We start from the raw sequence: 22,605 nt of genomic DNA on the forward strand, positions 1-22,605 counted from the left end.
CAGCAGTTTAGACAATTGGTAAGAAACAAAATAGAAACAAAAGATAGTCTACTGTGCTGGAGAAATGCAAGGTGAAATATAAACAGTAACAGAGAATCTGGAACACAGTTTGCAGAACAGGGAAAATAGATTCACCAGATGCAGGCATCAACTTAGTTCAGTAATAAACAATTCTCCACCTATAAATCATTTTAATTACATAATTAAACATTTGAGGAAATAATACTCAAACTTCCAGTAAACTGTAATTAAAACCAACCAAACCAAACAGTTACTGAACACTTGGCATGAGCAGCACATAAATGCAGGAGAGTAGAACAGACAGAAAAGACACTGCTATTGTTGTTTGTTCTCAAGCAGCCCATTTGTCACAAATCTCATTCTTCTCATTCTTCTGGCCTACCTGCTCTCACTTCCAAAGACAACTAGAAAGCCTTCTCTGCCCACAGCACCCCTTGGCCATCCTACAGGGAGCCTGCTGCCAGAAGCTGAGAGAATGTGGAAGCAGTGCTGACAACGACTGCCTCTCTCTGGGTCCATACACACCAATGGTACCCCAAAGGTGTTAGAAAACCTACAGGAGGTCAACAAGCAGATGGAAAACAATATACAAAGCTTACTTAAACTGAGCTTTTCTGCCAGCAGCCCTTTGCTCTCAGCCATGTGAGCTCCTTGCCCAAGAAGCGAGGGAGACGAGCACGCTGGATGCAGCCCTGCCAGTGTCAGGGGCACATCAACAAAAGCCTTCAGAAAACGAAAACCAGAAAAGATGCTTTACAAAATACTGCCTGAAAACCAGAAATATAAACCCTAGATTAAGCATCAGCTAATCAAGCAAGGAGATGAGCTGGTGTTGTTGCTGTGAGCTTACAGAGGCCTAACGAAGCCAGCGCCACGGCCCTGCTGACAGGGCTCACCTGAGGGGCACCTCCCTGCTCCCTCCCGACGTGTGATGTGCTTCTAACAGCCAGCTCCACGCTACAGATACGTATGGAGGTACATAAAGTAACCACAGTGCTATTGGATACACGTTACTGCTGCGTTCGGCGCAGAAAACTCTGCGTGCTATTTTCCAACAGGCTTTTTCTGCAGAGGCAGGGCTGTGGGAGCAGCTGCGGCCAAAGGAAGTGTAATGAAGTGTGCTGTCGGGGATCTGGGCAGGGAGAACAGCTGTGTGAACAGCTCCCAGCGATCTACTGCAATTGGAAACTGTTCCACTCCATTAGTGATGGCAGGAGGGTATTCTCCCCCTGCTTCATTCCTTCAGCCCGCGCACAGGTCAGTAAGTGCCCGGGATGCAACTGGTCCAAAGGCACTGCGCATCCTCAGCCTCATCCCCAGTAAGGGAAAACGGGTCACATCATTCATTTCCTCATCTCTGCAAGGACTAGGAACTACCTCTCTCTTTTTGAGATTCCACCTCAAGTTAGGAAATTCAGTTGAAGAACATCTATTTTTTCATTAGGTGAATTTCTCTCATTTATTCCTTTTCTTAGAGACTGCCTCCAAATGGGATATTTTTTAACCCTACATTCACATTGCTACCTTATGACTGAACAGAAAAATCCAGTATTTACTTCCAATAATTTTGGGGTCATACAATAATAAAGAAATGGGAGTTAGTGCACTGTCCTGGCTATTAAATAAAAGCAAAATAAGAAAAAAGCTTCCCTCACCAAATTCCCATCCTTCCTCAAGAAAGCAACAGCCATGAATCAATTGAGAATATCCATCTCGCCCTCTATTTGTACCAGAGTTTAAAAAGCTACTCAACTTCAAGGTGAAAAGGAAACAGTTGTGATGAGATATGAGAAAGGGATTCCTTGATTTTCTAACTCAATTCCAGAACTTCCACTTCTTAGGTTACAGCAGAGAAAGGAAAAAAAATAAAATAATAATAATTAAAAAAAAAGTTCATTCAAATTGTCTAATCATGCAGAAAAGACTATTTATTTGTTTGTTTATTCTTTAACAACCAGTATGGGAAAAGTTGAATTCTATCTGAACACGTAAGGTAACATTTTATTTATAAGTAAATTCTTTAAGCTTTGTAATGAATTTATACACACAGATGCAGTTTTTCTATCCTTGATACAGCTGGAATATATTTTAAGAAACAAGGTTCCAGATTCCTTTCAGGACTCTCCATAAATACAGCAAATTATTTGTTTCTACATCATGCAGGCATTAGTGTCTCTGCATCTGCTATGACAGGAAGATCTGGCTGTATCACAAAGCCATGAAAAAAGTTCAAATTCATTTTCCAGATGGAATCACTATCCAGGTAATTATTTGCTGTAAATTTGACAGCACCTCTGATATTATGTTAAAAAGTTAAGGAATATAAATGAAAGATTTTGAGGATGATTTTTTCACTTCCCTGGCGCCTCTGGGAAGCTCAAATTATTTACAGGTAAGTTCTACTCTTCTGTCTCTGACAACAATGCTATTTTATTTCTTGGGATTATGAAACATCTAAGATTGAGGCCCCAATCATGGTTTCAGCTTAAAGATAGTATAATATTTATGCATCCTCATAGCCACAAAGAGATATTAGACAGCTGAATGAAATTACCTAAACAGATGCTGGAAATCAACTTACACAATGGGACACTAACTGTTCTCGTAAACTGAAAAAAAAATAATAAAAAGCCATAAAAGCTATGTGCCTACTGGCACCTGACTGGTAACAAACTAAACCATTATTTTGTGCTCAAAATTAAGAAAAAATGGAAAGTCTTCTCTTTAACTCATTGATAACCACACATGCAAGGTATAAAGTTTGTGGGGTTTAAAATAAATAAATAAAAGATTTGGAGGTATTCCACCTATCCTTTTTATCACATTAGGTTTATGAAGCATATATAAAGATATTTTTTTTAAATGCAATTTATTTTTTTTCCAAATTAAAAAAAGAATATATATATATTTAATGAAAATAGTCATCATTTTACTATAGGATCAGGGCTCCAAAAATTAAGTCATAACTTTGACTCCTGAGCTTTAAAAACTCCTAAAGAACAACAACAATAAAAAAGCAAAACCATTTAATATCATATTGTCAAAATGTTTTGAAAACACTCCGTAACAGTTTGTACATACCATTAGTACTTTTCAATACATGTTCTATAATTGCAATGATTATTTCCTAATTCACATGCACGTTGGATGCCTCTTACTTTAGTACTTTGTATTTTACTGACGCAATATAGATGGAGGAGAGGTTTTTTGTTTGTTTTAAATATTCTCCTTTTTGAGCATGGAACAGCTTATTTGCTGGAGGCAGATGAAGAATACACAGCTGATGAGCTTATTGGCAGCTACTGCTTGTCTCCTGGAAGTAGTCACCTGCAACCCTGTTGTGTCTTTCCCAAAGCCCATCTCTAACAACTAATTAAAAAACTCCAGGAAAGGAAAGAAAGCTCTGAAAGTTTCACGTAGCGTTCCAAACAAAAAGTGTTTTCATCATAGCAGCTGCAACTGTTACACAAAAGATTGTAAAAATAAAACAACATATTAATTATTATCATATTAACATACTGATAGCAATCACAAACTGTTTAAAATTAGTCATGATTTAAAAGGGGTAATAATGACCAACAAAAATGTGATTTCAACATAACGCTCTCATGTTAAAAAAGTCTCAAAGATTTACTATGGAATTTTCTTTTAGGCCTTTCTTTTCTTTCAAAAGAAAATAACAAAGCCTCACAAAACCACAGCAAAAGCAAGAAATAATTCCAAACCAGCCCTGCATGGCCCTCCTGAATCTGCAAGAAGCCTGCAACAGCAGCTGTTACATACTACATTCACCTCAAATTTGAAACCTAAAGGCAAGAATTAAAATGCAAACTGCATTATTTCCATCAGAAATATCACTAGGACTGTGCAGTAACAAGCTGTACCCCAAAAAAACACCTCTAACATGCCCCACACAAGCTGCAGCAGCTCTTTTCCCAGCAGCTACGTCCCAACACACACAACATCACTGTGGGGAAGTTGGGGGTGGAGGGCACGGAAACAGATCAGGAGATTTTAAAAGTGAAAGGGAATCACGAATATTAAGCTACCAATATATTAAGCAAGGAAAAGTTGCCTGCCACCTTCAAATGCTCCTTCAGCAGTCCTTGATGTCCCTTCGCCTACAGTGACAACGCTAGCTGCCTGTGGCTCGCTGTCAGGCAGACATTTGTTCTGCTGTTGGGTTTTTCACGTCTCTCCAACTTGATTTTCTCGTACGCCTATTGTTTCCTGCTACCGATCAAACTACAGAGTCTTGGGGGGTGAAATTCTGTTCCAAATGCATCGATACTGCACGCAGCACACCGAGGGCTCGATCCCTGCCTGGTACCTTCCTGTTACAAGTAACGTGGGATCCGTTGGCTAACCACAGGCCATCAAGGCATTGCCATTCCTCAGCTGAGATGATGCCATCTCCGACAATCTGTGATACTTCGCCGTTGCAACATGCCAGAAGCTTGCTAACACTGGTCACTAAGCTTTGCTTTCAGAAGATGCACCAAGCCTGCGATCAGACCAGCTCACTGTAAGATGCCTCCTGAAATAAGGGCAAGACTTCACTGTATTATTTAGGTAATTCAATCTTTTTAATTTAGCATGGGCGTACTCCCTAAATCACATCCTTCACCAGGAAGCCTTTCACCAGATCACCCCAGGTCCTTCACCCCGTTGTCTCACCAGCAGCTCTCCGGGGCTCCCTTCTGACTCGGGGTGAGGAACAACCCATCCTAACCTCTCCCATCACCGTGCCTCCCTCAACTTGGACGTTAATCTTAGCTGCAATCCAATGTGCTTTTGCAGTCTCAGCTCGAAATCTGTTGATATACCCTGATTTTAGTAAAAACCTGCTGACTGGGGCTAGCAGGTAGGACAAGCAAAGGTGTAAGGCACAGTAAACTGGAAACATGAAGAAGAGGACCTCTGTATCCTCATGTGATAGTTAAAATTCTTAACGCCAGAGGCTTAAGGAAGGATAACCAGCTGATGTGGAATTAATAAAGGAGAATAACAGATGATCTAAATTGAAGATCTGCTTGGAATTCCCCCACATTTCCTGTTTCTCAGATGTTTTCTGTGTTCTCCCACTGCCCTGCCCAGCAGCTCCTGGCTGCCTACCCCTTGCAAAGTAAGATACAAAGTAATGTGATGAACCAAAAATACTTAAATTCTCAGTACATCGCCATTTTTGAGGGATGGACATTTTTCAAAACAAAAACATCCTTTTTACAGACAAACTGGTAAAGGTTGGACTAGATGATCTTAGAGAACTTTTCCAACCTCAATGATTCCGTGAAACAAATGGAACAAAAGATTCAGCATCAGTAACTTTTGGTTTGTTTGTTCTACCATTTCCTTGGGAGTTGTAGAACACAACACTCAGGGCAGACAGGAAGAAGCAGTAGTGGAGAAATAAAGGACCTGGGGGGGGGGGGGAAGGAATTTTATGGCTCATTCCCCCAAAATATCAAGCTGTATATAGAACTCCTGTTTGGTCATTTTCAATTCATTTTCAGAGGGAAGGAAAAAAAAAAAAAAAAAAAAAAACAAACCACACTACCCAAACACCATAAAACAAGGAGTGATTTGACATTCCCTAATTAAAATCTTATGGAAAATGACATTGATTCCTTGGCAACAAGTCCATCCCTGACCACAGAGCTCAGCTTTTGGGGGTCTCAAGCCCAGACAAGGAGAAGGGAGCTGATTATGAGTGATGCCAGCTGCAAACTGACCTAGTCCATACAGATGCTTTCAGAAGTCACAGCTGAAGAGGGACATTAAATTTGCCTGCATTAAACTGATTACTCTAACTTGTGGAAGGGTCATGAATGTGGAATTTTATATTTTCATAAACTGCTTCTGTTGAGCCATTTACTCAGAAAATATTAAGTTTTCTCTTCTCTAGCTCAGTAGGAAAGCCAAAGGTCCCAGATATATTTTGAAAGCTCTCACCTGTAAGGAGAAAGCTCTACTCAAAATGAAACTGAGACGTTTATTATATTCTTCTGTAACATGCATTTTAAAATATACTGAAAAAGATTTAGGTAGTGAGAGGATTTTTAGTCAAGCTCTTACGTTTTCTTGGTTTGCAGTCCTCAGCTACCATAGTAATAAAATCTTCACCTGTACATAATTTCTTTGTTAGAGAATAGCATCTCTACTTAAACCATTAAAATACAGTGCATTAAAAGTTCACAGAGGATGAACATTTTTAGCTACAAAATTTGCTTTTTTGTTAGTCAAAACAAGAGATGCAAATGTTTAAGTTCCACACATGTCAATGTGTGCAGATCAGTCATATTTTGCTCCAAAATACAAAAACAATGTTCTAGACCCCATTTGCTGTGAGCCCACACTATTTACCGCTGTCCCAGCAGTGGGCAGACTGCAGAGAAACTGCACGGCGTAGCAGCAAATTCAAGCGACCCCAGAAGAGATGGCTACCTGAAGACAGCAAAGTCCAAAGGGATGGGAGGTACTGGTTGAGGCAGCTCATCATCTCAAGGCGTGCTGGAGGTTCCTGACAGCAGAACTCTGACAAAACCCCATGCAATTAAAGCTGGTCTTCCAAAGCAAATCCCCAAGGGGCAGCAGATAGCACCTTCTGCCTTCAGTGACGAGGAAACACAGCACAGGAAGAGGCTTTGAAGCAAAGCTGGTGATGGGGCCCATCCAGAATCCCCAACTCCACACCACCCAGATGAAATAATTGGGTAATTACATAAATGTTGGTTTAAAATTCTCACCGTGGCCAGTTTTATAATTAACATCATGGCTACACTCACGTGATTCCTATTGCACTACTGCTCTCTATCAGAGAAGAACATACTCAGCAGCAGTTACAACTTTGATTAACACCATAATTTCCGATATATCCAAAACAGAAAGTTCTAAGGTGGATTAAAATTGCTGTTCCAGGCTAAAATTTGCTTCCTAACAATTGTTCTGATTATTGAGGGAGCAGCATTTCCATTACCACATATTTGACAGAAGTTCATAAAATGCAATTCCTAACAGGAATCAACAAGACAGGCTACTTGCATTTCTTTTTGTCTTGAATATTTGTTTACAAAAGTGACCCTTCCACAAAAACTGCCATTACAGAAGCATCAATATTAAAATAACTTAAAATAATGTTAAAGAATTCTGCAGCTTTCTCTACGGATTAGTTTACATTTTAGTTATGCTACCATAATTCCCTTGCTTTAACACCTCGTCTGTCATCTGAACTAATACTTCATGAGTAAATGACTTTTTTTTTGCCTTTTAAAGATACTAATAACTATTTTCAATCTTACATTTTAACTGTAATCAGAACAATTATTTTTAGTGTTCTGTTTTAACATTAAGTTCCTAGAACCACATTTTCTGCAACAAAAATGGTAATGCTGACCTTTATTTTATTAGCCTACAATTTGCTCACCAGTGTTTTCTTAAGCTATCCGCATGGCTTATGTACATTGACAACATCCCACAGATGGTTGTGATTACATTTAACAGGACAACGCGCTCATTGAAAACTTTCACAGACGCTTACTTAATCGGATGTCACATTAAATCTGACATAGTAAGATAAAATAACTATATACTAATTATAACATATCAAAAAGGTCATTTCCAAATGATATTCACAACGTTTCTAATGTAATTATTGACAGGACCGGTGTAGTAACATACATGTAGAAATGAGTTTTTAAACGAGAACAATTATTACAAGGGTTTCTTCTGCCAGAAGATGTCCTTGAATATACATAGCTGTCAACATCTTGGAAATAGATGCCCCTAACTACAAAACTCTGGTAAATGTCAGAATTCGATTTGACTACTTCTTACTTCCTCTCTTAATGCTTAATGACTAATTCCTTAGAGATACCCTTAAAAGCCCTAAAATGTTGTCCTTGGGTAGAAACTTTCACTCAGCAATCAATCGGGAGCAAATTAGATGATTGTGTTGAAATGTACTGCACTGTTTAAGCTAACAAATGAATGAAGAAAGGTAGTATATCGGAACATATGCCACTACACTGAAGTTGCTAAAAGGGTCTGTTGGAAGAATATTTGGTTTCCAGTGAAGCTAATATGCTATAAGAAGGGACAGTGATGAAAGAATACCAAGTCATATGGAAATCCAAATATAGTGACAGACACAATTATTTTACTAATTGCTAATGAATACAGTCAAGTGGCTTCAAAAAGCAAAACTTTGCTTGGACTACTTCAGGTTTTGACCTCTGCATGAGCAAATGCATTTCAAACTGAAGCCCACCAAAATTGATTAACGGCGCCAGCCAAGGCCAGCGTGTAGTTGAAGCTTTTTTCCATCTATCACATGGCCCCAAGGATAGTTAAATGAACCTTAAAATGGCTACAAACAGCTCAATGACTACACAGACTCCTGCCAATTAGAAATAATTAGGCAGTCATTTTGGTGGTAAGTCTTTTTAAGTGCATACATAATGATGCAATGATGCTTATTAGCGATCTCATATGAGCTATGCTCAAACAGCCTGGAATAATTATGCAACTATCACAAAGCCTTGCACATCTCTGTACTTCACCTTAATGCATTTAAAAATCCACTTCATTACCTCCAGTAATTAATCCTCCATTAATTGCAGGAAAAGCCCAGTTTACCGTGCTTCGTTTCTAATTATCTTATAAATAGTTATGGTTCTAATTAATGTGTTCATTAAGCTGAATATCTTTCTCAAAGCCATGCTCAGAGCAAAGGTTCCGCTTTTGAGAGAAAAAGCCTAACTAGCCATAAGGTGAGGCCATTTTGGTTGTATTTGCTTTTATTTTAGTATATTCAACCTCCTAATTGGCATTTAAAATCTAATTTGGAAGAACTTCAAGAAGACTATATGCTAGAAAAATCGGAAAAGGATTTTTTTTTTTACCCATTCTCCAATCAAGAAGCTTAGAGCTTTAACAGGAAAACTTTTAGCATACCTTTTTGATATAGGCTGCTAACAGATTTTCAGTCCTATACCACAGATTAATTTAAATTCTATTACAATTCAGCTTACCCCTGCATGTGTCCTCAGAAGAGAAGCATAAACTATAGAAGACAATAGATATCTAACAATATATGCATAATTAAAAAACATGCAGTAGCCCTTGCCTCCATTTTTGATACAAATCAGCAGTACAGAATTACAAAAAAAGAATTAAAATCAGTTATTCAAGCTGAGCATAATGCATCGCTTTAAAGGCAATGAGATTTTTTCAGTCTGCCTTACTAGGAGTCGATACAACCCTATGGAAACCGCAACTGGAGAATATTTTTAAATAATATTTATGGATGAGGAAATTTGATATTAGAAGCATGTGTTTCACAGTGTTTTGAGGGACGCATATATGGACTTGCAAAAAATGTAAAGATTCAAAATAAAAAAAAATATATAAAAGTACATCCCAAATATTTTAGTACTAAGCTACAGATATTAAAGTATTTTTAACCTGTTCCTATACTTGAAAAATCATTCTTAAAAATATGCGTGACATTTAAATGCATCTCTCTCCAGTTATACTATGCAAAAAAAACAAACTGATGTTTCCTCGTCTTTTCCTTTTGTGATTGCATATTTAACCTAAATAGAATATTTTGCTCAGGTAATTGCTTAAGCCCTACTTTGATGGTAAAAAGACAAAGGCTCTACAAATGCCTGAAGTTAACACTATGCTTTTTCTTTTCTTGCCTTTTTTTTTTTTTTCCTGCAACATTACACCTGAATTGAAAATCTGGAATCACTGAAGTCAAGTGCAGCTTTGTCACTGACTTCGACAGAGCCAAAGTTTCCCAGCCACAGACCCATGTTAATGGGTCTCTCACCTGATTGCAGCTGGAATGCCCCAAGCCCGACCCTTTTGTCCCCAGCCAACATCCTCCACGTGCAGGCATCTCTCCCCCTGCTCTCTTGCTCCTTGCACCCTGCTCCACGAGAGAGCTTTCAGACAGATCTACCCCCGAACTCCCTCCCTGCAGAGATGTGGGAGAGGACGATGTCCTAAAAGATGAAGGGACAGCCAGGAATATGTCACAGTAGCCCAGCTTAAATCACCTGAACCTGGCATGAAACTCACCCGCAAACCACACTTTGGTCAGAATACCAACAAGGATCAGGCAGCTGCCTATTTGGATCTTGAAGTACAGTTGATTTTTGTAGGATAGGATTTACTCCTACAGAGGCATCGAGAGCAGTGTGCAGCAGCTGCTGTCCTGTTTGCTGCGTGCAGAGCACTTCAGCCCACACCTGAGACAAGCAGGAACTGAAGGATTCCAGGACATGTACGTAAATTTATTCAGAACAGTGATTAGTTCAGGAAAAATAGAGAAACACAAAAACAAACGTTAGAGCAAGGCAGCAACCACCATCTCTGACACAGAGGGACCATGAAGGGCACACAGCACAGCCAGGAGCAAAGAACCATAACGCACCTGAGCAGGGCACTGCTCCCCAGGTCCCGGCTCCCAGGAAGCTCCCAAGCAGCCTCCAGCAACAGAAGCAAGATGTTACAGACAAACATCATCCTATCTCTTTGGTAATTAATTTCTCCCAGGGCTTGATACGTTTCTAGCAACATATTTAACTTCAGGTTTGAAGGAAAGCGCAGCATCAGGCAGCGCAGCACACTTCAGAGCTGCTGAGCCCTGATCCGAGGTGGCTGGCTACAGACCAACAACCCCGTTACAGCTGCCTCACGTGGAACTGGAAGAGTACCAGAAGAGCAAGGTACAAAAATAATCGGGCAGGACCACTGCAACCAATTAACAGGTAAAGTAAATGTGGTAAGGAATCTGTGGAAGAAGCAGGAATCCATCACTAAAGCCATCCCGAACAGGGATGCTAAGTGAAGGCTGTACCTGTAATCTCACCCCTGGCACAGGCAGCTGCAGCGAGGTTGACTTGGATACATTCAGCAAAACTCAGGGTGAATTTTTGGGTTAGGAAGCGCTGACACCTTCTGCACTCTGCTGCTACTGAGTCAGAATCCTACCAGGAATAACGTTCTGACGAGTCCCGTGCAAGAGAGGCAGTGAACCACTCTCCGTAGAAAGAGATGCATTTCACCTGCATCTTTTTCAGCTAGGTACTGTGGCTCCCATGCTGGATTAGAAAGACAGGAATCAAGTACACAGCAAACTGCTTCCCCTAACCTCTACAAACTTCACGTGTCACGTGTCGGTAACCGCCTTCTAGAAACTAAGGCTGGGCGCAGACCCGATTTACCACAGCAGACAGTGACGGTCTTGTATTACCAGTGCATCTTTAAGACATCTGCTCCGTGTTAATTTGCATAGCTGCCTCTGGAAACACGATCTCTGCGGCAAAAAAAAAACTAATAGATTCTATTTCACGGCCAGAGCTTTGGAAATGGAGGAAGAGAGGATTAAAAAAGTAAAAATACATAATAGTTTGGGATACAGACACATCAAAATAATTAAGGCAATTCTCCACCAAGGGGAATCAAATTATTCTCATCTTTCTTGAGTACCTTTTCCCACACAGAAAACTGAACCATAGCCTCCACCAACCTCTAATAAAAAATTTAAAAAAGCGCCACAAGTACACCCTTTCCCAAAGGGAGGAATAAAAGGTTTGAGAAAAATAAGAAGCTACATTTAAAACACATCCTATGCGCGTAACCGCGTAACACCTGGACTGCTTTAGAAAAAGTTTGCATGCAATTAGACTCAATAGTTTGCTCTAAATGAACAGCAGACATGCATTCATATCTTTTAAGGATATATTTTTTTTTATATATGCCAATGAAAGGCATCAAAGCAACTGTCACTAGCAGCTAGCCAGCCTTATTGATAACTTAAGAGCCCCTGGCGTTGCCTTATGAAGTTTAATTTCCCAAAGCGGTCAATTAGATCCTGGTAATGTACTCATTGGTGGGTCATTGCTCTAGGATATCTGCAATGCTACTGCTTCACCTCTGTGTTTTTCCACTACATTCATGTAGACAAATTGTTAGAATTTCTTTAAAAAAAGCACCGTTATTATATCTGAAAATAGCTATTTTTAGGGACTATTGGTGAAATAACCTGCAATGCAGCAAGACCCTAAATAAAAGCTGCAGGTGATGATTTACTGCTGGAAAAAAAGAAGAAACATCATCTGCTATTACCATCCACAAAAAAACTAAGATCACATAAACAAACCCAACCTGATTCCACCAGTTCTTCTCTTCCCCAAGTCTTTGTTGGAAGTTTAATGCAAGAAATGCTACCTTTGTGAATTAAACACACATTCTGTTGGAACGAACTGAAGAGCCCAAACTTCCCAATGCTAAGAGAAGAGACAAACACGTAATGTTCGCTCTCATCCCTTACGTGCTTACTTGGGTCTGTGCAGCCAGTTGCATGACAGTGTAAAATCTGTGTAGCAAGGAGAGAAGGAAATAAATATCCCAGGCAGATCAAAACAGTAAAAAAAAATAGTAACTCCAGTAGTTATTAGCAGGCCATGAAACATTTCAAAAGAAATACTCTGATTAAATAGCATTCCTTGATTTCTTATAGGACTTTTATCTGCTCCTCTGTGGAAAATTTTTGGATCTGTTTCCAAAGACGGTCATGTTGAAAAAGCCTTTCAATAGATTAAGACAGCTTTTCAACACCGTCTGACAATTTGTGCCCAACCTTGTTTTTCACAGCTGTCTTGTCCTTATTCCTTGGTTTTTACAGCAGATGCTCAGGAAGAGTCATGTTTGTACCCTCTCCCTTCCCTCGCTGTCATCTCACTGCTGTTTTTGTTACTCAAAACCATTACTTTCAAATTCCTTCCAACCCCTTCCATCCAGCCAGTAGCTCTCACTGTCTGATGTCTGTAGGTTGGTCAGTTCAGAAAACCTTCACTTTCTTCCCTACAACTCTCCTCTTCCCCAGAACTGCTATCACCACCTACACGGACACTTAAAGCCCTGAGCAAGGCACTGCTCTTTGAAACCAGCCTTGGCTTTAATCCCCACACCTGTGGCATTCTGAAATTTAGTCTTGCTTCACAACACTCAATCACAGAATCAAGATTCCAGGTTCACGCAACTGCAATTCATCTTATGTATGTGATGCTTTTTGAACACTACTCGAGCCATTCCATCCCTTTTTTTTTTTTTTTTTCTAATTAAACTCTCCCCTACTTCTTCCTGTTCCTCCATCAGCTCAGCCTGATCTGTGAGACCCCTCGCAATTTTGCTTTGTCTGTCATTATCCCTTCTGCCACACGTTGCTGCTGACATTAATGCCTACCTCCAAACATATATCCCTTTCATCTCCCTCTCTCCTAAGAACCTTTATCATCTTTTCAGGCTGATGCAGTTAGCAGAAAACTCTTGCCAAAGTTGTTCATAATGGAGACTATCCCCTCAAACTCAAATTTATGCACGTTAGTAAAGATTATGTCTTGATCCAACCTCTGTTATCAGCTGTAAACTCTGATAGGCTTTATTTGGAAGAACTTAGCACGTTCATACTACCACACTAAACAGTACAAATGGTGAGTACTAAAACTGAGTAATTCTGGTGAGCTGTGAGGGATGGATGTAAGATAATTCTGGTTTACGTTGCTAGGATAATGGCAACTTCCATCAACAATCTGCTTTTTGCTACAAAAACACAACTCTGTCCCAAAGCCATCCACACAGAATAGGTCGCCCTGCCACTCGGCAGCAACAAGATGCACTTATTTCAAAATTAAATCAATTAGACTAGAAGAAAGCTAAGGAAATAACGTCTCATGTAACATAACCATGTTCCCACCCCCACCAACACAGAACAGCCACTGATCAGACACTTCCTTCACTGGCTGTCCAAATGCATCAATTTTACAAACAAGACTGCCTTACGTGCTCTGTTTCCTCTTCTTAGATTATCTATAGATGTACTAACTTACCGTAACACCCTAAGTTGAACTGTTAAAGATATTTCAAGACAGCAGGTTTCAGTTTAACATAACAGGGAAAGCCAAAAGCACTTGGCAGACAATAAAAAACAAACTTGCATATTTAAAGGCAATTACAGGGAAATACTCTATAATCACAGAATTGTATGAAATCAAGGAATAAAAGTTAACATCTTTTGGTTAATTCTATTTCAAGCTACGTGAATTAAAAGATTGAAGTCAGGAGCTGTGATGTAAAATAAGTATTTTCCATCCATAATTAACTTGCAGAACAATTGCAGTGAAAACTCAGAAAATATTAACAAGACCCCAGTTACATACAAATTATGTGGAACCTGAGTTTCTCCATTCCAGAGAAGCATAATATTCTAATAAGAACTATCCTAATCTTCACCCAGCAATAATTTCAAGATGATATTATTATTCTCATTTCCTTGAATAATATCCATACTCCAGGGCCATTTTCCTTCTCATATTCAATATCATGCATGCTTGTATCAAGATTCCTTTCTTCATATCCTGTCACAGTATCAATCACTGCCTCCTGTCCACTCAATCCACTTTTGATTTATCAGCCGCCGTCTTTCTGGACTCCATAACTCGACCCAAACCATTTTAGCAAGACATTGACAAATAGCACCCAGTATCACATCAACCTGTTCCACTTAGTAAACTAAGAAACAGTAACTGTGACATCTCTGCATAAAGTATTCCATTCTATTCCCCAGACTGATGTATATTAATGAGGAGATGGTATTTGAAATGCTTCTTCCACATCAGCATCTAATATGATCAAATTAGGAAATGGGATGATTTATTAAATTTCGTAGAGCTGAAATATTTCTTTATATCACTATATGTGTGGTTTCAGAAAGTGAGCTGTTGCTTTCAATTTTTCTACTGAGGATGTGCCTGCATTTCACAGACGAATTATTGTCTTTAAAAAGATTGCAAGAAGGCAAAATGTTATTAAGCAAATGCTCAGTAAAACAAACTAAATCGGTTTTAAAATTCCTAATTTAATGTAAATCTTGGTTGTTTTGCTGAAATTCAGTTTGTGATCTTATTAAGTCATATTTGCATTGTACTATCTTGCTGTAGGACAGCTTCAAATTTATAGCATTACTAGGAAGCCCCACTTTTTTGGCTCTAAAAAAAAATGCATCTAAAACAGTTATAATACACACAAGTTTTCTCATCTTCTAAAATAAAGTACAAAAAAATCACTTTAGATTACCAAAAGCTCAAAATATTTTTACATGTCACTAGAAAAAGTCTAGTTTCTCAAATTAAAGCTGGATATTTCAGTATTTCATCCAAATGAAATATTTATGCTACTGAAGCATTTAAAAAATTGCTTTACAGCCACAAACATGCTTAGCACCTTGAAAAACAAACTCTCTTAATTTGATGGAGGACTGCAGGGAGAAAAGGCACTATTATGAGATGCAGAGGTTGCACTATCTGCATGGCTTGCACCAAAACCAAACCCAGTGATTTACAGATACCACGTAAAGGATCTTAACTTCCACCATGAAACTAGTTTTCTAGTTTCAGTCCCATTTGCATCTGAAAACTCACAGTTGCTCAAGTCCTACAGGCGGTACTTGGAAAGTACAACAGTAACAACACAAACAAGAGGAGCGTAGAGATCTTCACTCTACTGCTGAATACTTCAGGGGGTGACATGCTTTTTACTACACTAACAGAAGATGGATGAGCCACTTCTAATCATTTTATTAGCTACTTTACATATGTTTTCTTCAGTACTTACCTTTTAAAGTTACACATGAAAATAAGCTGCCCCACCCTAAGCAAAAAAAATTTGATGAATGACAGGTGCCAAATTCATATAAAATCCACAATCACTTCATCACAACGCTGCGTACAGTTCCCAAGGCAAATACTGTCTCTTCACCTTTAACAGCTTTGGATGGGTTTTTCTTGCCTGATTTCTTTACTAACTCATTTAAATTTTGGGTATCCACAATAACCAACAGCAAGGGCTTCCACATCTCAATTACGGGATATGTAAGAACCAACAGACTTCCTTCACTCGATGCTTGCCCTGGGTCTTACACTGCAGCAGACAGGAAACACTCATTTCTTAATCATCTTTCCACATCATTCATTTTTTATACCCCTCCATCATATTCCCTCTGTCCCCCACAATCTCTTTTACAGCCTGAGGAATCGTAAGGTACTCAGTCAGGCCCCTTCAGAGAGCTGTTCATACCTTCAGTCAAATGCACAAGACAGATTTTGAGTTAGGAAGGAAAGGAAGCATTCAGCGCTGCTGCAACGGCCTCCATGCTAACAAGCAGGGAGAACACAGGCCTCCAGCAGCAGCTTTCTGCAACTCATTTACCTCTTCTCCAGAAGCAAGATTAAGCATGGCTTCACAGCGTAACATCGCAACAGAGAGCAGGCGTGAAAAAAAAATAACAATAAAGGACTTGGTGTGACCCTTTGCTTTTAGTTTTATGATTTTAACATGCTCAAAAAGTCTTCTTTTATAATTTAGGATGTTATTTATGAATATCTTCCCTAAAGATCCATGTCTGTGAATTGCAATATAAACTGACCTGCAACTGTATTTCATAGCTGTAGCACTGAAAAGCCAGTGTATTTTATATAGAAAATATTTGTGCACAGTATTCCCCGGCACAAAATTAAAAACCTGGCTGCAATTTATTTAAAGTTTTTTAGCTGCATAATTTCCATACATTGTGGTGACAACCAACATCAGTAAACCTTCTGGCAAACACGACCATTAGTATATTAGACTATGTCTAACAATGCAATTAGCAGTTATTAAAATAAAGGAGCTTTAAAAAAAAAGGTTATCATAGTTCCTCACACTGAGTATCTGACAGACTGAAAAACACCTTCATTGTCACCTTGACATTTTAATGTTTCGTTGTTTTAAAACTGAATTGTTATAAAAACAGTGGATATTTACAGGAGTATTTCTACACAGAGCTCAGTAGCTTAGCTAGAGCCCACAGCTCAGATGAAAAGTACACGCAAGGAGAAATCAGTCCATTTAAATAACCAAATTGCTACTACAAAAGCACTGTAGCGCTAAGTGTCCAGGCAACTATTATAATGAACAGCTGTGAATAAGTCATGACAGAATACAAATAGGAGAAAGTGAAACACTCACGTCCTTCAACAACAGTTTTTCCAATAATGTTTAGAAGGCACAGCTCGACTGGTTTGATACAGGAAAATAACGTTTTACTAAATTCTCGGTATAGGCAGACGAAATTACCTACCTGATGATGAGTAAGGTAACCTCTGCATCAGTAAACAGATGCAAAGAAAGCAAGCTTTGATCTGCCTAATACACTAAATAATGAACTTAAATTCCATAGGAAATGCTAACAGTATTTCTGATATCCAAGAATAAACTTTATTTAAAGTAATTGAGAAAAATACACAAAAAAACGAGCTTCTGTTAATCACAGAAGTATGAAACAGTTTTTAATAATACAATTCGCAACAGACTATGATTTAAATTATGCTTATTATTGAAAATATTAATTTGTCAAAATTCAATTCATCAAGATTTTCACCACCACTTATCTTTAAATACTAAGTAAATGTGCATAATTATAAACAGGTATCAATTTCAAGAGAAATACAGATGAGAAAATAACAGTTCAGTGTCACCTTCACTGAGCCAGTATTTTGCACTGAAGTTACAGAAATAAGTAATCAAAAAGACAAAATCCACACAAAGTCTTCAGATGATTACAGTTAAACCAAAATAAGGTGGCTTTATTAATTATTTTTTTTTTGCACTTGCTCAAATGCAAAGTATGTAACTTACTGTCAAATCCAACTGTTCTACCAGCTTAAATTAAAGACATAGTACATCAAAAGAGATTTCAACACAGAGATTTCAAATTAGGAAGAGTTTCAAGTGGCACGTCAATTAGACCATTTGCAACAATTTTTTCTAGTATATTCACACATTTGGTAAGTACGTGGAGTTTTTAAGTAAATGTTTTACGGTAGAAATAACAGTAATTCCTTCTCCCAGAAAAGCATCTTACCTTCTTGTTCTACTTTTTGATCTCGATCTTTGAGACCTGTAGGATTTGCCTCTGCCTCTTGATCGGCTACGACTGCGTTTTCTTCTAGAACCATACGAAGAGCTACTGCTTGATCTGTGTCTGCGTCTAAAACAAAACCATGCCGTTAGTACACCAGTGCTTCTTAAAAAAACAAGTATATGCAAAACCATTTCTTGTATTACAAGATGTCTTAAAAGCCTCAACAAATACCACCACTGCAGCTTCGTAAGTAATTCACACGTACCTGGGCAATGCCTGTCTTAAAGAGCTTACATTCGAAAATACATATCCCAGGACAGAAAGAGGGCAGAAGGAGAAACAGAAGTTAACTGATATGCCTAAAATCATACAACACTTGAAGGGCTAAGCCCTTCACACAACCCAGCTCTCAATGCATTTTAGTCCCATGACCAGCATGTTGGAACTCATTGACTCTTTGACAAATCTAAGGTTAAAAAAACATTTAGACTTACATTCTCAGCAGAATTTACACAAAAATACATTGTATGAGATTGCTTTTCAATGGAAGAAACTATAATTCCACCGCTAAAAATGAAATTCAAAATGTCAGCTTCTGCACTGCTACTCTACACGATTATTTCCAGCCATTCTATCTGTACACATAAAAAGCAAACACACAAAATGTATGTTAAATTATGTACACCTAAAAATAGTTTGCATATTTTTCTATATAAACAAGTTCTCAATTTTCATAAGATGCAATCTTCACCCTGCTCTGTTATAGACAGACCTTTCCCTCACCTCTTCTTAGAGCTATTAGTAATCAAATAATCAGCGTTAATTTATTCAAATTGAATTTATTTCAATTGAAGTTTTCTCTCAAATTCCATCAGGAGTCAGAATGCTATCTTCTCTCCCTGCCCTCAACCTCCCTGTTTCATTTACTCAAATTAAGTTATTATAGATATAGGAGAAAGGTGAAAGAATACATGATAAATGCCTAAATTAAACCAACTAATCCCCAAACTGCAGGAGGGATTCCCTCTTAACCTTTTGTAAAATTTCCTCTCCACTCCCTCACAGCGGACTAGGTAACAACTACAACCCTTACAAGAACCTACATATTTCTGGGCTTTGTGATTCTTAAGTAGCATTAAAGAATAACACTATATTCCTGTAATTCAGGGTCTGGTCAGCATGATATTATCTTCCGTAAGGAAAAGGGTGTATTACATACAACAAGTGCTGCAGTCAAGTGCACTGGTAAGGATTTTGAGGTTAACTAGGTCTTGATCTGAAAAAGGAATGCTAAATGCTAGTGTTCCTGCTAAACAAAGATGAGGAAAAGTCATCTTGGAGACTGCTGGTTTATATTCTTAAGGGTCAGGGATAAATCCAGCAGGACACCAGCGTGTTACAGTGACATCACTGCCAGGAGCAAATGTCCTAAACTGAGGGCAAAGCAGAGGTGCCAGCCAGATCCTAAAAGCAGACACTTTCGTCTTTTCTGGATTCAATTTAAGTCAACTGGTCTTCGTCCAGACTCTAATCTCCCTTCCAGCTCTGTTTTTATCTGCGAGATAGCCATGCCTGCACTGGACTAAAGAGATTCATAAAGCTGCATGTCATCAGCATATTGTTGGCATCGGAGCCCATGTCATCTCGCTGTGTCCCCTAAGGGCTGTATGTAGATGCTAAGCAGGAACAGAAGAAAGCAGGGATGGAAATGAACAAACAAGAACCCCCCCAGAAGCAGCCAACTCACTGAAACACTTCTACCAGCTACAGAAAGGCTGCCCAGGAGCAGCTCCTAAGATATTTCCAGTGCAGCTAGACAAGATGAGGATCTTCCAGCTCCACCTATTCATGAATTGGCCACCACCTGCCCAGTTTGACTCCAGGCTCACCTTAAGCCAGAGAGAGACAAACTGGCTATCTAAAAAGATCAGGTGCTAAAAGGGGCCTCTGTGAGGAAGGAAACAAGGTGTTGAGAAAAATTTGGTAGATACAGCCACACAATCCGTGTTCTCAACACCTGGCTGACTACTCTATTCTGGACCCTAAAAAAAAAATACTAAGACTGATGACTAAACTACCCTTTACAGCAAAGGTACACACCCACTGTAAAATTACCATAACAACTCCCATTGAGAAAGTCTGCCTTGTTGTCTGGGAAGCCCTCCTTGGCTTTGGCAACAGAAAACAATTAACACAGAATAGTCTGTAACTTGTAAATGGAATTACTTTCCAAACTGACATTAACGTATGAGCCATTATCTTCCCAAAAAGAGATTCCAAATTCATTAGAAGGAGAAGAAAGGAAGAATTTGGTTTGTTTATTTTGTGTTTTTAAAATAAGAAATTTACCTTTGGATATGCATATATATGGTGTTTGTAGTTTGTTGTTTTTTGCTTTGGGCTTTGTTGTTGGTTTTTTTGTTTGTGTTTTGATGCAAGTGGAAGTAGTGCCACCTCTACCGAGGCTCTAAGCAAACTTTGCTATACAATTCTAAACTGGAATTGACCACACATGGGATTCAAACACTTCGAGCTTTGCACCATAATATGAAAGAGCTCGATTTGTAAACAACTGCAACAGCCAGTAAATTACTGCAAACGCACCTTTTGTCATAAGAATGTGAGCGAGACTGGAGATCCCGAGACCGTGACCTTGACCTCGATTTCCTTCCAGATTTTTTACGGCTGTACGTTCTGCTGTCTGAGGAGCTACTTGAAGATGAACGCCTGCGGTGTTTCTTTTTCCTTCTGCTTCTGTTCTCTTCTTCCGTGTCCGAGGAGCGACGTCCCATTTTTAAACTAAGTAAAAATAAGAATCCTAAACTGTAAGAACATCTTGTGTCTGTGTTACATTTCTATATGTATATATATATATATATATATATATAAATGTGTGTGCTTGTATAAATACACATATGGTTACACCATTTTAAAAGCTACCATGTGAATAGAAAATTTTGTTTCTATGTAAAAATTAAATCAAGATTTAAATAGAATGTCAACAAAGTCACATTACCAACTAACTTAGAACTTATTTGCTGACAGTGTGAATTTACTGTAGCATTTAAAAGTTTAAAGCATGTTTGCTTTAAACTTTTACAAAAAATATTTTACAATCATGTAGACAGATAAATACACTAATAAAACCTTTTTTTTTGTGTGTGTGTTCATAACATATTTCATCTTGGTTTTTGTTTACATTTTTCAATTAGATACTTTTAAAGAAATGTAGGGAGTAATTTACAAAGTTATTTCTTACAGGATATTTCATATTAAACATACTGAAGATGTTGCATTGCTGACTGCACACAATCTTAATTTACAGTTACGGATGAAGATCCATATTTGCACAATCAATAAACTGCAACCTATTTCAGTCACTGACGCAACTCACGGCATGTTTTTAGACGGTGCAATTAAAATAATGTATGGTTTCGTTCTGCTTGTCATAATTAAAACAAGCATTGAGAAAACATTTTCTAGAATGTTATCTTTAAATTAATTTATACTGGAGTTTGGTTGGTTTTGGGTTTCAGTTTAAAACCACTCAATTTCAGATCCCTTTATGCCAAAACCCGGAGCTACAAATACCAGACTTCAGAAAGGTCTTGATTGTCCAAATAAGCACATTGGCAAAGTCTACAGACTTTGATAACAAACCAAAAAAAGGGGGGGAGGTGCTGTCACCCATTTAATTGCTGCAAAGACTGTCATCCTCGTTTGTAACTCCTAAGCAATTGGTTGCATTGCTTTATGATCAGAGAAATGCTGCATTTCTTGACTTTTCAGGCTGCAAAGAGCAAGAAATGCTTTAAAACTTCTCCTGTCCCAGAATACCTGCCCTATTTTAGGCCAAGACTTCAAGACCCCCCTCCACACACCCTACCTAAGGGCAGCTGGTAGCAGGCCTCCTCCCCACCCAAACACTGGGTTGGTCCCTGGCCACTTCCATACGAGGAAAACAGGAGCTCACAATTCTTTAAGGTTTATATCAATGGCTAAGTCACAGGTATATTTTGCCTCAATATGATCTGTTTTTAACCAACACTGAAATATTACAGCTCCTCATACTCTGGCACCCACAGGTTGAACTTGTTCCTTTTCTGCATGCCAACTTTTGCCCTTTCTCGCACCTTTTACCACCTAGGCAGCAGGCCCTAATCTCCAGGGCAGAGACTGAAAAGAGAACAAAAGAAATTCACTATTAAGTGTATTTACACTCAAATACACAGAAACTATGCCAGAGAGGAGGAGCTAGCCTGGAAGTGAAGCCCAAATCCCCTGGCCATGCCAGAGCTCACCCCAGGTGACAAAGCCCCAGCCCCAGGGACACCCTCCTGACATCAGCTGCCACCAGAGCTCCCGTGCTTTATCATCCAACAACTGCTCACCACAAAATACGAGGTGGTCCCTTACGTATCTGGGTCCTTTTGGACGTCCATAGGAATTTACTTACTGCCACAATCAAAGCAGCAGCGACATGAAGCTCATTCCCAAGCAGCCAAACCTCGATGGGTCTGGCACCACTTCACGCGGCCGGCAGTGCCGCCAAGTGAGCCATCGCCAGGCTTTGCCACCGCAAACCCCTCCGAATATTCCCTTCACTCCTCCAT

General features: G+C 38.9%; 1 protein-coding gene across 3 annotated transcripts in view; it reads right to left on the minus strand.

Annotated features, from left to right (window-relative positions):
- RSRC1 (arginine and serine rich coiled-coil 1) overlaps positions 1–22,605 on the minus strand; it is a 141,417-nt gene that overhangs the window by 114,258 nt on the left and 4,554 nt on the right. For all 3 annotated transcript variants that reach the window (XM_084291853.1, XM_084291854.1, XM_084291852.1), the window contains exons 2-3: positions 20,597–20,791; positions 17,993–18,118 (exon numbers count right to left, since the gene is read on the minus strand). In XM_084291853.1, the coding sequence (XP_084147979.1) occupies positions 17,993–18,118; positions 20,597–20,784 (314 nt within the window). In that variant the 5' untranslated portion in view covers positions 20,785–20,791. The remainder of the gene's footprint in view (positions 1–17,992; positions 18,119–20,596; positions 20,792–22,605) is intronic.

The sequence above is a fragment of the Netta rufina genome (assembly GCF_964035555.1).
Source record: "Netta rufina genome assembly, chromosome: 9".
Lineage (NCBI taxonomy): Eukaryota > Metazoa > Chordata > Aves > Anseriformes > Anatidae > Netta > Netta rufina.